The following is a 14,842-nucleotide window of genomic DNA, read 5'->3' as shown; positions in this document are numbered from 1 at the left end:
GTATGTTATTATAGTTTTTTTCTGTGAACATGTTTTTTGAACGCAAATTTAGCGACATTATTTTCCTTATCACATTATAATGGGTATTATAGTGCTTCGTTATACGCTCGATTGGAAATTTAACTGAACAGGTAACTACATATTGTGTTAAGCATTAGAGTTTAGACTAGTAATTTTTTGGAATCGATCAGTATGGTTAATAAGCCATCATATGAGTTTTCAAATTTAAAATAATAATAACCTTAAGCCGGATTCCCACGACTGGTGTACTTGCCAAATACGCCAATAATTGTACATTTGGCCAGTGCACGATGAGGGTGTTCACACGACTGGTGTACTTGACAAGTAGGCCAATACTTGAGCACTTGTACAAGTAGCCAAGTACACTGTTCCCACTGCTGGCTGTTAAAGCAAATATTGGTGGTGGGGGGCACACTTAAATAATAATATTTTCACTTTTTTGTTTTTGTGAAATTTAAGTTAGAAATTAGTCTAGTCCTAATCGTTGTGTGGTAAAGACTTAGGTAACAACTAAATAGTTTATAATTTATTATTGTAATTTAACACAATTTAATAAATAATTTATTGGACTATGATAAGTGAAAACGACAAAGCACTAGTTTGTGCTTCATTTATTGTTATGTGTGGTGAATATTTAAAAAATAAGAAAAAAGTCAAAAGTCCAAAAAAGAGAAGGTGGTGGATGACGACAATACATCAAAGTCGTAACAAGTAAGTTCATTACGTTTTAAATCTTTATAGCTACCAATGTATATATTTGTATATATAAAATAATAGAATATTAAATAGATTCTTTTATTTCATATTCAAAATAAGTTTTACTATTTATATAATAACTGTTTTCAGTTAATTAGTTTAACCTGTATAGTGTATACCTAATATGTATTAATTCATGTACTTACTACTTATACTTACATTTTGTAGGTACTTAATCATTTGCAAAATATGTCCATTTAATACTTAAAAATTATAATAGCATTATAGCAACCATTCAAACAAAAACTATTTTAGAAAATGATTTCCTCGTTTACTACGTAGGTATTACGATTTACGGATCCGCAATAATATATTCAACCTACAGTGTAGCTGCTAACTATATTTTAAATTAAAATAGGAACTTATATAACTTGGAGTATAAAACCATTGGAACATATTATTGTTTAATGATTATGATATAATACTTTGATAGGTACAATGCCACAAATCTCATGGAGGACCTAAGACGAGAACCATCTGGTAAATTTGAAAACTTTTGCAGGATGTCAGCCACTGACTTTGAATTTTTACTTAGTAAAATTGGACCAGTAATTAAAAAAAATGATACAATTATGAGAGAAGCAATCCCTGTACAAGAAAGGTTACCACACATTATCATTTTTTTTTTTTAATATTTATTATTATCTAACATACTTTAAAATAAATTATTAAAGGTTAGCAGTGACACTCAGGTTTTTGGCTTCTGGTGACAGTTTTAGAAGTTTATCTTACTTATTTAAATTTTCTTCCCAAACTGTTTCCCGATGCGTGTTTGATGTTTGTGACGCATTGATAGATGTACTTAAGGATGAAATCAAGGTAAGATTACATGAACGTGTTTAATTTTTAATAATATACGATACATATTGTAATCAGAAAATTATAATCATAAATATTATCAAATACCTATTAAATAAAAAAAATCTTGTCCTCATTATAATTGTCCAAATAAAAATTAAAACTATTAGTTATTACTTGACTTGTTACTAACTTTGAATAACTTAATATTTAATAAATTGCTTTTTGTTATTATTTCAAATAAATATAACAAAACTAAAAACAGAGAAATCTTAAATCATTATGTAAATAAAATATAACCTTTAATAAAGAGTAGGTATAATAAAATACTTGAAAATAAAAAAATAAACCTTAACATTACTGATATGCGTGTTGAGTATTACCAGTATTAGATTCATCGGAAGTCATTCCAGATATCGGTGAAATATTCTGAGGATGTTGGAACTGTTGAGCGTAAGAAAAAGAAGATGGTTGGGAATAGTACGAAGATGCTGAATTGATAGAAGTGGGAAAATTATAGGAGTTATATGAAGCAGTCGGAACATTTTGTTGCAGATTTTCCAAATGGTAATTCGGTTGAGAAGTTGTGGGTAGCTGATTTTCAATTTGAAATTTTGTTTTCAAAATTAAAGTATCCATTTCGTGCATAAGAAAATATTGTGTTTTTTCATCAAATTCACTTAATTTTTCACCAAGAAGTTCCCCGTAAAGTTGGCATCGATTTTTTTTTGGTTTATTATCACAAACAGTTTTCATAATATTGTAGGCATCTTCCATACGCTTTTCAATGACATCAGTAGAAACAAGTTTACGTTTTTTATTATTTTGTCGAGTGGGTGGTGTACAACTTTCCACAGTACTTGTACTGATATCCACATTTTCTTCGGCACTACAGTTATCAAACATATCTGCAGATGATGACATGTCCTCTTGTAAGCCCTAACAAGAAAAAATAAATTGTTGTTTTAAAACTAAAAAGGTGGGCAAGCGGATGTAACTCTGCTGTATAGTAGGTTACAAGTGGGTAACTGTAATGGATGGTACTACATTTGAATTCAATTATTTAATATCATTTTATACGAAAAACGATTCTGAGCGATTTCGTCCAAATTTGAATTTAAAATGTCAGTAAAAAATAACTGTTATTAGGTATATATGTATTTATTTTTTAGTTACAGTATAAATTATTTATGAGAATCTTTGTTTTAAATTTTCAATCCTTAATTACAAAAAATTGTACATTTTATAATTTTTTAATTACAATGGTTAATAATTTTCGAGATTTTTATACATTATGTCAATATTTAAACTTTATATACTTATAAAAAAATTGTGCCTTTGTAATTTTAATATTTTTCAAATGCTATTGTAACAATATATCAGGAGGCTTGTGTTAAATTCCTTAATTTTTCATTTGTTTTTCACGGTGCTTTTGGACACTACTGGGAATTTTACCCCCCCCCCCTCCCCCCCCTCCCCCCCAAAGTACCAACTAGATTCACTTTCCTATCAGAAAAGGTACTGTTGAAGAAAATCTAAGAATTGTTACTGTCATAAAAAGTGACAATAGGCACAAAAAAAAAAAAATAAAAAAAAAAACACACATCATTGTAAAATCAATACATTCATAGCTCCGCTCAGAATCTAAAACAATTCTTCTTTTAGAATAAAACACTTATAACAAATTTTCTGTTATAATATTCTCGACCTTTAACAAATAGTTTTAAAAATTATTTTTCCACAAAATAGATTTCGATTTTATTTTTCTGGAAAAAAGCTTGAAAATGTAATATATTACTGATATATTATTACATAGTAGTTGAAAAATATTAAAAATACATAAGCACAATATTTCTTTAATTGTTTCCTCTACTATATCAGTATAATATGTCAGATTTGTTGAACTAACATAATTTTGTAAAATACTTTTGAGTCAAAATATTTTAAATAATTATTAAACTTTTACTTTAAATCTTATAAAAAGTGTATGTAGCTTACGAAGTTTTTACTTTATTTTTTAAAAATATTGTTGAACGATATAATTTACGTATTATTATTTATCATGTCATATTCAAATACTTAAAACAAAAATTAAAACTCTTTTGTAAATTTTCAAGATACCACAAACCACGGAAGAGTGGAAAATTATCGAGAAAGATTTTTCCGAAAAATGGAACTTTCCTCATTGTTGTGGATCCATAGATGGCAAACATGTTGTTATTCAGTCACCTATACATAGTGGCTCTGAGTTCATAAACTATAAAGGAACATTCAGTGTAGTTTTGTTTGCTTTGGTGGACGCTAATTACAATTTTTTATATGCAAATATTGGATGCCAAGGGAGAATAAGTGACGGTGGTGTGTTTAAAAATACCGCTTTGAACAAAAGTATAGAACAAAATGAGATTATGTTTCCACCTGATGAACCATTACCTTTAAGAGAATTGCATGTCCCGTACTTGCTTGTTGCGGATGATGCATTTGCATTTACTCCGCGTATAATGAAACCGTACTCCGGAGTGTATGAAAAAGGTAGTAAAGAAAGAGTATTCAACTATCGGCTATCTCGTGCCCGACGTGTTGTTGAGAATGTGTTTGGGATAATGTCCTCAGTATTTCGAGTAATGAGAAAACCAATGTTACTCGAACCCGAAAAAGTAACAAATATTACCTTAACCTGTACATTGTTACATAATTTTTTAAGAAGAAGTAAAACTTCCTCTTCTAAATATTCACCAAATGGGATATTTGATATAGAAAATGAAGAAGGGCAGATTATTCCTGGTACGTGGAGACAAGAACAGAATAGCATGGCATCATTACTACCCATTCGCAACATACCCAGAAGACCCGGAGCGGAAGCTAAAATAATAAGAGATGAATACGCAACATATTTTTCAACAAACGGAAAAGTACCATGGCAAGATAAATATTAATATATTAATGTAATTTTAAATACCATCTTAGTTAGGAATTTTTAATAATTTAATTTATATATTACCTATCGACTATCAAATTATATTATTTGCATATAATAATACACTGTCTACGTACAATCTACATCCGTACATTATAATACATAATAATAACAGTATGATTTATTTTATAGTACCTATATTATAACAACGTTATAGCTAGGTAAATAAATAAGGACATTTTTTATTTTAAGACTGTATAACAAAATATTCTGAATATTTTATTTTATAATAAATTATATTACAGTACCTAAAAATAAGTTTTGTTTTATATTTATTGTACTTTTATCTAGGTATTTATTTAGGGGTGTGTTTCATTTTTATATTTTATTATTAATCGACATTCGAGTGGTTAAGTTCCTATTGATATACTCCGCGCCACGAGAGAATGCATACGGCGGCCCACCAAAACACGTTCTTTTTCGCGCATCCCCACCACTTTACCAGCACGATCGCCACCCGTCGGAGCTCTACGGAGCACATCGATTTTGTCGGCAGGTGTGTACACTGCGATTACAACAACAAACATTTTTTCATCACGTCGTTAGTCGTTTACCGATTTTCGTTTATCAACGTTTCCTATTTTGCGCCCGTTTTTTTGTTTTTTACTTGCCAATTTTACATTTTTAACTCTGTCAATACAATGGACGAAGACTGTGGATCCATCAACATTTCACCGATGAAAAGAAATCCTCGTGGAAAAGTAAGATTTTTAAAACATTTATTTAATAGGATGTCAGCGCACTGTTTTTTTTGTCTCTGGCCCATGCGCAACATAGGCAAAACATATTTACGCAGAATCATTTTTTTTAATGTTTTTGTGTAATTTTAGAGTAAATCACCTATTACAAAAACGATATAGAATAATATTTTTGAGGGTATGACACATCGATTTACCTTAATATAGTTTTAAATCAATTTAAACATTATTTACATGTACTTTTTTTTTGAAGTCGTATACAAAGTAAAATAACAATGAAATATAAAAATGATATGTCATACTAAAAAAATCTCGAAAATGTAATAATTATAATACAAATAATCATTAGAATTAGTTATTCGAATATATTATATGAAAATATTTACTTTTCATTTTTTTTTCAATATGTTTTTTTAATGTTCAATAAATTTTTATTTTTTAGTTTGTTGGTTCTCGACAGAAATTGATGATCGTAAACCTTTACAAGACTAAAATGGCTAAGCAAGACAATGCAGACGGCCCAAAATTAAAAGCGAAGGAGATTATTAAGCAAATATCCGAAGAGAGTGGTATAGGGCAAAGGACAGTGAGTGTTACTCTATCGGAATACCGAAATAAAGGCAGTGTATCATCACCTAACAAAACCAAAATCCGACCAACTGTTACGGAAAAAGTTGATGATTTTGACCAAAATGCCATTAGGAAAAAAGTACACGAGTTTTGGCACAGGCGAGAAATTCCAACTTTAAAGAAAATTTTAACTACGGTCAACGAAGATACAACATTACCAAATTTTTCCGAAACAACATTACGTAGACTTTTAAAACATCTCAATTTTGAGTATGTTCGAAAATCTCGTAATAGCGCTCTTATTGAACGAATTGATATTGTGTGTTGGCGTCGAAGGTACTTGGAGTCCATAAAAGAATACCGTCAGTTAGGTAGACCCATCTATTATCTGGACGAGACATGGGTGAATGCTGGTGAAACCACATCGAAAACATGGGTCGATAAAACTGTGAAGTCACCACGAGACGCATTCCTAAGAGGATTAACGACTGGACAAAAGGAACCGTCCGGTAAAGGAAAACGTCTCATCGTGGTACACATAGGTTCATCTGACGGCTTTGTTGTTGGTGGATTATTATGTTTTGAATCGAAAAAAAATACAGACGATTACCACGATGAGATGAACGGTGATACCTTTTATGACTGGTTCGCCAACATTTTACCGCTACTTCGTGAAAATGCCGTTATAGTCATGGACAACGCGTCGTATCATTCTGTGAAGAAGCACACGTTTCCAGTAAGATCTTGGAAAAAACAAGACATCATTGATTGGTTGACAGATAAAGGCGAGGTAATAGATAAACCAATGGTCAAGGAACAACTGTTGGATCGAGCGCAAATTTTAAAATCACAGTATAATGAATATGTGATAGACGAATTGGCGAAATCTGCAAATAAAACTGTGTTACGCCTACCCCCGTATCACTGTGAATTAAATCCAATAGAACTTGCGTGGGCGTCGGTGAAAAATTATGTTAGAATGAACAATCGTACTTATAAAATTAATGACGTTAAGAAATTATTAGAAGAAGGAGTCGAACGGGTTACGCCCGATATGTGGAAGAACTTTGTTGGCCATATCATTAAGGTAGAAGATAAATTCTGGGAGGTAGATTTTATATCCAACGAATTGTTAGATGCTGAAGTAACACCACACGTTCTAACAATTACGGGTGACACGTCTGATTCATATTCCGATTCCGATTAAATTAATATAATATTTTTAATTTTGTATTTTTGTATTATGTATTTGTATATATTATATATTTTTATTTGTATTATGTATTTATATGCACTGACAATAAATGATTAATTTGTAATTTTGTTATGTTTAATTATTTGCGATTTTGATAAAAGAAAATACCAAAAAAATAGGTCTTGATTTTTGGTATACAAACATAAATTGAATGGTACCAGGTAAATAATACTACAGGTAAATAATAATAAAAATTATACGAATATAAGTAAATAATAATAAAAATTATACGAATATAAGTAAATAATAATAATAATAATAATATTTATACGTAAATACGCGACACGGCTCGTGTTTCTATTGTGTTACTTGAACCGCTGTATGCAGAGACCAGTTGCCGCATGGTGGGGACATTTGGCCTCGAGACAGCGGAGCGCAGTCATTTGGATGCGCGTGCCGTATGCATTCTCTCGTGGCGCGGAGTATAGTTAAATAAATATACCTGTGTGCTTATTGTTGACCTAGGCTGACATGATCCAAATAAAAATTTCGCCATTGTTTCATAAGCGAACCAATTTGGTTTGTAAACGTCTTCGGCACTTGACCCTGTTCCCATACTACCCTTGACTTTATTCAACAGTGGTCGATAGGTAGACATGAGTGACTCCTTTTTCTTTTTTAGCTCTTGTATTGTACATTGAAGGCTGAAAGATTTTTGTATATTTGACCACGCATCGGAGACTGCATTTCGGTCTCTGTGTTTTAAATGTTTTGCATTCCAAATAACAGATTCTTGTTCATATAGTCTTAAAAATTCAAGCACGGATTCGTTTGACCACTCCATATTATTATTCGATTTAACAATGTGAAGTACTAAAATGAGTTGTTCCTTACACACCGGAAAACTGATGACTGATATTAAATACTAATATAACACGGTCCCAAATTCCAAATATGGAAACATGAACGTTTAGGTCATAATATTTTTCTAAAAATAACTGGATTATTCTGATCATTATAAATAAAATCACTTATTAAAATTAAAATTAAAATTAAATTAACTCCGCATTCACTCACAAAAACAAACAATAAATCTAATTTAATTTATGAAACTAAAATAGACAATGAACGAAGAACTTGTAATATTAATTAAATAAAAATATTTATTATTATCTAACCACAACAATTGATTTTGAATACCTATATTTTAATAAAAAAAAAAACGTAAGTATGGGTGAGTGGGTATCATATTATAAAGTATATAGGTAGCATAGAAAAATGCTAATCTATCAACTATCGATCTCAAATGTGTGCATATAAATTATAAACATTGCAAATTTTTTAAAACAAAAAAAAATAATAACATTGTACATTAAAAAAATTATTATATTATTAATACCTATAAACTTTGGCGCCACTGGACCAAAGTTATCATGCTGCTGTTTTTCCTGGTCAACACGAACCGGTCGTGGGATCAGTAGTACAAGTATATTGGCCGTTCCTTTGACTTGTGTCACATTTACCGACAATCGTCGGGAACGACACCAGTGACAAATAATTGTACAAGTATGCCGATCCGACGGCATGGCAAGTAACCACCAGTACCAAATATTGGCCAAGTACACCAGTCGTGGGAATGCGGCTTTAAAGACACAGAACTCCTTTGTCTATACGAGGTAGGTGCCTGTTTTTTCATTTAATGAGTATTATATTTCTCACGGATTTTAAATTAAATTGTTGTTGTATACACCCATATAGGTGTACCTATGAGTGAATAGAGGTTTGATCAAATGCAACACATTTTGTCAAGGTTAACAATTGACGTGCTTCACAAATTTAAAAATACATAGAAGACTAATATTATGTAATTGTACAATAAATTATAGATATTGACTATTTTACTATCTACTTCAAAGGAAGTAAGTCCCGAATGCCATAACTCCTATATTATGCATTTATGCATTTATTCAGACTATTACGTTTACCAATCCATTTATTTTTGTTATTTATCGAGACAATATACATATAGGCAACTGTATAAGAATTTAAAAACTAATTATAAAATATATTTTTTTAATAAATAATTAATTCGGAAATATTACGCATTTAATTATGTATTTAAAAATTAAAATAAAAACATGTTTGAATAATATATACGAATATTATTTTTAAATACTTGTTTTATATTAATTCAGTATATTAATACAAAAAGTAAAAACAATTATTTATATACCAAGTGCTCTATTTGTTTTCATAACACACTTGCGCGAATTAGTCGTTTATGCGTAAGTGTGCACAGTGTCTGGTTTGAATAAGTGAGTTTAAATACTTTAGAAAACAATTGTGCTTAAAGGCATAATTATTAAACTGTATACAGGTACGAGAAAAAAATCCTTGGCCTAATAATAATATGTAATATTGTTTTAAAATATATCTGTACATACCTACATATTTGTGTAACAGTTATTAATAATACAAATGGAATTTTGTTTAAATTTTAGACTGTTGAATTAATCACAAAATATATTATACAAACAATAATTATTGCTATTTCGAACCATAAAGATTAAAGGTAGGTAAGTAGTGCATTGTGGTTGTCGTTATGGTGTTGCAGCCGCTAGCATGTGATCTGCTCAAAGTAATATTACTCTATGGATCTATTCTACGAGATGGTGAAATGGTTGATGTACCAAGTGAAAATAAGCGATTTAACAAAAAATTACAATGCAATATACGAAACACAATTTATAATTAGGTACAAATGATTTGTATTAGTTATAATAATAATAATAATTATAAGATAAATCAAATGGTCATTATTGGCTTATGTTTAGTATTATTAAATTAAAAAAAAATTATTTATTAAATATAATATGTGTGTTGTAAATTGTAATAATCCGTATTGCTTTATAGCGTAATATTATATAAGTAATAACTAATGATTTCGATTTTTGGTACTTTTAAATAGTTATAATTATGAATGAACGGTGAACACCTATATTTATACGTTTCGGTTAAGTCACAATAAGCGATAGGAGGGTATTATATTGAGACAGGTAGGTTATACTAAATATATTTTCTAGTTTCTTCGATAAATACCTACCTATATTATAATAAAATATTGTCTTTCGATAACATTCCGCGTGGCCGTCGTTGTAAGGTTGGCATGGTCACATATTTTCTCAGTCTAGGTATCTAATTATTATTTTCATCAGATTTTATCGCTGTTGTACACGTTACTGTGTAATTGATATTTTTAAATTTTTATCGTATATTGTATTAGGTATGTGTATAGTTATATTATAGGCATTTGATAATACAACAATATACCATATGGAAATCGAGACGACATCGAGACATTGAACCCCTATAGTCTCTCATAGTTAATCAATGCCTCGTAAAAAAAATGTATAAAGATCCCCTCAAAAGTTTTTACTAATGCATATCCCCTGAATACACACACACATACACAAAATCACACTAACCAAGACATTTTTTGAACTCAAAACTTATTCGGATAACTGTTTTGGAATAAGCACATCAAAATAAGAATGGCGTTTGAAAACAGTCCTTATTTTTTTCCGTCTGTATTTGAATGCTTGATAAGAAATATTTTTACGAAAGAACTATATATTATTGTTTAATCCGTTATCAGTTCGTTCAGGGGAGCAGTGGGTGGGCGTAATACATACGATATCGTGATGATATTGTATAATATCAATAATATTCAGGGCAAGATCCGTGGGGGGTACGAGGACTGTGGATATCCTACTGATAAATACCGTTTCAAAGACGCTCTTATCGTTAGATATTTAATTGATCAAAAAGTGGAATACTTTTAAAACCATTTAGCCAAAAATCAAAAAAAAAAAACACTATATGCTTAGTTTTACCTAATAATGTATATAATATTATTGAATGTATCTTTACTTGATGTGTAATTATTACTGTTTATTTGTGCCTATCCTAATACGATACTTCACTCCTAAATCCAATCTCACGTTGTGAAAATAAAAACGATATTACAATACAATACGCACACGGAAAACGTGTTCATCTTCATTGGGGTGGTTTGCGTACAATAGCGTTTTGATAGCTATAATATCGTTAACAAGTAATAACAACATTTTGGTACAGCCGAGCAGAGCGAGAGACTTGGGCACCTGCCTGGCTGCTGCCTCGATAATAATGACGTAATAATATATTACCGCATATTATTATATTTTTTCACATTGTTTTGGTGCATATTCTGGTAAAAAAAGAAGAACGCGTATCGTCGGGACTTCGATAAGGTTGTACCGGTAACACGCAGTGCCATCTGTCGGCCGTCCACCCGCGCACGCACGTACGCAATATACCGGTTTCGGTTGAATGGTATATTATTCTTAAATTGTGTTTTTTTTTTTTTAAATTTAATTATTCGTTTCGTTTTGCCGCCGCCGTCTCGGATTCTCTGCAATGAAACTGCAGAGACTGATCGGAATATCATCCATCGTGGCTGTACGAATATTATACCTATATGTATACACAGTCGGTGCCCCGACGACTTCTGGGCTTTGTGGCGAAGGACTGAACTACTGAAGGAGAAGAGGGAGACAACAATAAAGAATCGGCGAGTACTGACGGACGGTAAAAAATAGCCGACGAAATTCATCCGAAAGCCTATACAACAACTGCGAATGACGACGAAAGAGGTAAAACAATTTCGAAGAATATTAATGTAGCCGCCACGAAGTGAGTCAGCGAGGCACACCGAGAATTATTTTTTATCTTTTTCTACGGATTAGAGTTACAATCCAACATATCAATATAATAAAAATATCGCTATAATAATATCTTTCCTTCAAAAAGTTGTAGTAAACCATTTTGTGTTCGGATACTGGGCTGAACGACGGACAACTACAGAATATTACTGTCGACCAATTTAGCTTGAAATTCTATGACGGTTGTCCGCGTATATGTATTGATTTACTCCTAGGTGTCCACGACAATTTGGAAAACCATCTTCGAAGGACTAGAGTCCACCCTGGCTACCCCGTGTGCGTATATTATATTATCAAATACCAGTATACCACCCAAGACTCGATATTCAGTCAGTTCTACGTATACCTAATATACCTAACATCGTCATACTGTTAGCAGGGTCTTATTATAGCTAATTCGACCACTGTGATACCTTATAAGTATATATGCCAGTTATTACTTATTAAAAATATCATAATATTATATCGACATATTTATAAGAGTACCTATATATTATATATTATATGCGATATAGTATTAATAGTATTATACATATAGTGGCATAGTAATAAGTAATAACCGATAAGTATAACAATGATATTAATAACAGTTAATATTATGGTTAAATGGCCATATAGTAATATCATAATATTGCAGCGTCGCTGCACACCCGCGAAACCTGATGACAAAACCAGACTTTGTACGACTTCGTTTTCATCGAGACCTTTGAAATCTATGTATATCGCCGTAGCGTCGGACTTCCCGTATACAATATATTATAGCGACAGACCAACAGGTGTATTTACGGCCGCGATCGCATACTATTTCAATGGTTGTAAATATTATCACAGAATAAAAATGATATTATGAATTATGATTACATGGTGCGACACACAATAAAAACCTATAAGTGCATTTTGCAGTGGCTTTTGCTGAATAGCGTACAATACCTATGACAATATGACTGCTGCAGTTGTTGCAGCATAAAATTATGACCACCATCATGTAAACACGATCCGCGTATCTACCTATCCGCCTATACATGTATCGTGTGACAGGACACAAATACTATATTATGGGCATACCTATGTGCCACGATTTCTGTGATATTTATGTAAGCAATACATATTATAATTGTTGTATATCTATGATTATATTACGGACTTCAGATTTCATGAAACAAAATGCTTACATAAAATAAGCTTATTGCTCAGTTTACAATCTACATACCTAATTAGTAAATTAGTGTATTAGTAGCTAGGTGTTATACCTACCTAATCCATGATTATTTATTTGACTTTATATAAGTTAATTTAACTTATAAGTTTTATTTTGTTCGTAAATATAGTATAACAGCTAACATTTTAGGTATATACTATATGCTATATGCGGTTTAATCACTGTTATAATGTATTGCTATAAGTAGGTATACTTATAGGATGTAATCAGAGGTCCTACTAGACTAATAGAGTACAAGGTGTACTAGGTGTACGAGTATATTATAATATAATGGATAAGCTAAGTACCCAAAAAATTAGGTATCTGTAGAGAAAAATATCTTTGTAAAATCAATAGTTATAAAAAAAACATATATAAAATGGTTTTGGGCCGATTAATGTTGCAGAATACTTGGCCGTTACTTCCCAGTCTCCTGCTGCTTCCCGTGCAGGTAGGTATCAAATGAAATTGGTGCAGCGACTTATTTCAGTAAAATTTCACAGATGAAAGTATATCGCTAATGAGTGACTTTCTCAAAACTAGGTACATGCCACAATTAAAAATCAGCCAAAAGTTATGTTTATTTTATGAACAAAATAAATGTATATATTATGCATCGTATTAAAAATATTGAAAATTCATATCTGAGTACTTAAAATGTATTTTAACTCTTTTGCACGAGTACATACTTTAGGTACAAGACTCTGACGCAAAAAAAGTTTTTTGAATTCGTAACCAAAACCTACACGGAAAGTCAATTTAAGTATAATACATTTATGACTTATGTACATTATAATGGTCGCATTGATGAATTTGACCGTATTTGTTTCAATTGACAAGAGGAACTTCGCCCACGGACGGGCCGGCGTGAGTGCCGTAGCTGAGACGACAAATTATTAAGAGATGAGTGCCGCCGCACAAGTGTACGTACATATATAAATATATTATACAGATACAACATGTATATATAATGTGATAATATTATATAATATACAAACGACTGTACATAATATGATAATACATATTATACATATATATAGGTACGAACGACTACAACTGTATAATTCGATGACGGCACTCGGTGTATATTTTATGCATTTACCATACAACGACGCAATGCAAATATAATAATAATAATGGTTTGTGTTCAAAATAATATTTAAAACGTTTCAAACCTACCTACTAAATAAATAAAAATCCGTACGCCGAGTTGTATAGAATACCGGACGATCGTGCGCGGGTCTTAACGTTTCGACGTGAGCGACGAATAATGCTAATTATAATATTATTGTATTCATGGGTAGTAACTATGGTAAGTAACTATTGTAAGTAACTCTATAGTAAGTAATTTAAGTAAGTAATAGTTTGAATGTCAAATAGGCATTTGCATTTATTTATTATTGTCGGTATAATGTGAAGCTGCGTATAAAATATAAATTATATTCGTATATACTTTCGAATCATATTTGCCTTTTCGCTTTTTCTGTTTAATATATTTTTTTTTTCACGAAATGTACACTATATTTATTTTAAATAATTGAAAACATGTTAATGTTTGTGAAGGCTCGAATCGCTCGCAAACTCTCAACGTGTATACATTTTGTTTGTTTAATCGTGTGTACTTAGTATTATATATATATACGAGAGATAGGGAATTTTAAGAGGGCGTTTTAAACATTTTTGATGAAATATTGATATTTATATACCTACGTATGTATTGTACGTTTTAATTTATATTAGTTAGCAATCTAAAAATTATTAAAAATGAAATAAAAATGTTTAAAGTAATAATTGTTAACGCTTTTCTCGGGGTTCTTAATGCTTTGTTACCTGTTAATGTACTGTTTTTTAAATGCATTGTTTGGA

At 30.8% G+C, this 14,842-nt stretch overlaps 3 protein-coding genes across 3 annotated transcripts; 2 read left to right on the top strand and 1 right to left on the bottom strand.

Annotated features, from left to right (window-relative positions):
- The first annotated feature begins 262 nt into the window (after window positions 1-262).
- LOC132951110 (uncharacterized) lies at window positions 263-4,791 on the top strand. The gene is made up of 4 exons (XM_061022827.1): window positions 263-732; window positions 1,211-1,378; window positions 1,452-1,596; window positions 3,693-4,791. The coding sequence occupies exons 1-4, from the start codon at window positions 593-595 to the stop codon at window positions 4,509-4,511; spliced, it is 1,272 nt and encodes a 423-aa protein (XP_060878810.1). The 5' UTR covers window positions 263-592; the 3' UTR covers window positions 4,512-4,791.
- LOC132951111 (uncharacterized) lies at window positions 1,626-7,871 on the bottom strand. Its single transcript, XM_061022828.1, has 2 exons — window positions 7,518-7,871; window positions 1,626-2,514 (listed from the first exon to the last, which is right to left on the bottom strand). The coding sequence occupies exons 1-2, from the start codon at window positions 7,857-7,859 to the stop codon at window positions 1,933-1,935; spliced, it is 924 nt and encodes a 307-aa protein (XP_060878811.1). The 5' UTR covers window positions 7,860-7,871; the 3' UTR covers window positions 1,626-1,932.
- LOC132951109 (uncharacterized) lies at window positions 4,953-7,140 on the top strand. The gene is made up of 2 exons (XM_061022826.1): window positions 4,953-5,253; window positions 5,693-7,140. The coding sequence occupies exons 1-2, from the start codon at window positions 5,194-5,196 to the stop codon at window positions 7,025-7,027; spliced, it is 1,395 nt and encodes a 464-aa protein (XP_060878809.1). The 5' UTR covers window positions 4,953-5,193; the 3' UTR covers window positions 7,028-7,140.
- Window positions 7,872-14,842: the final 6,971 nt, after the last annotated feature.

The sequence above is a fragment of the Metopolophium dirhodum genome, chromosome 8, assembly GCF_019925205.1.
Source record: "Metopolophium dirhodum isolate CAU chromosome 8, ASM1992520v1, whole genome shotgun sequence".
Taxonomy (NCBI): Eukaryota; Metazoa; Arthropoda; class Insecta; order Hemiptera; family Aphididae; genus Metopolophium; species Metopolophium dirhodum.
The sequence above is the reverse complement of the archived record's forward strand: the minus strand, read 5'-3'. Positions and strand labels throughout refer to the sequence as shown.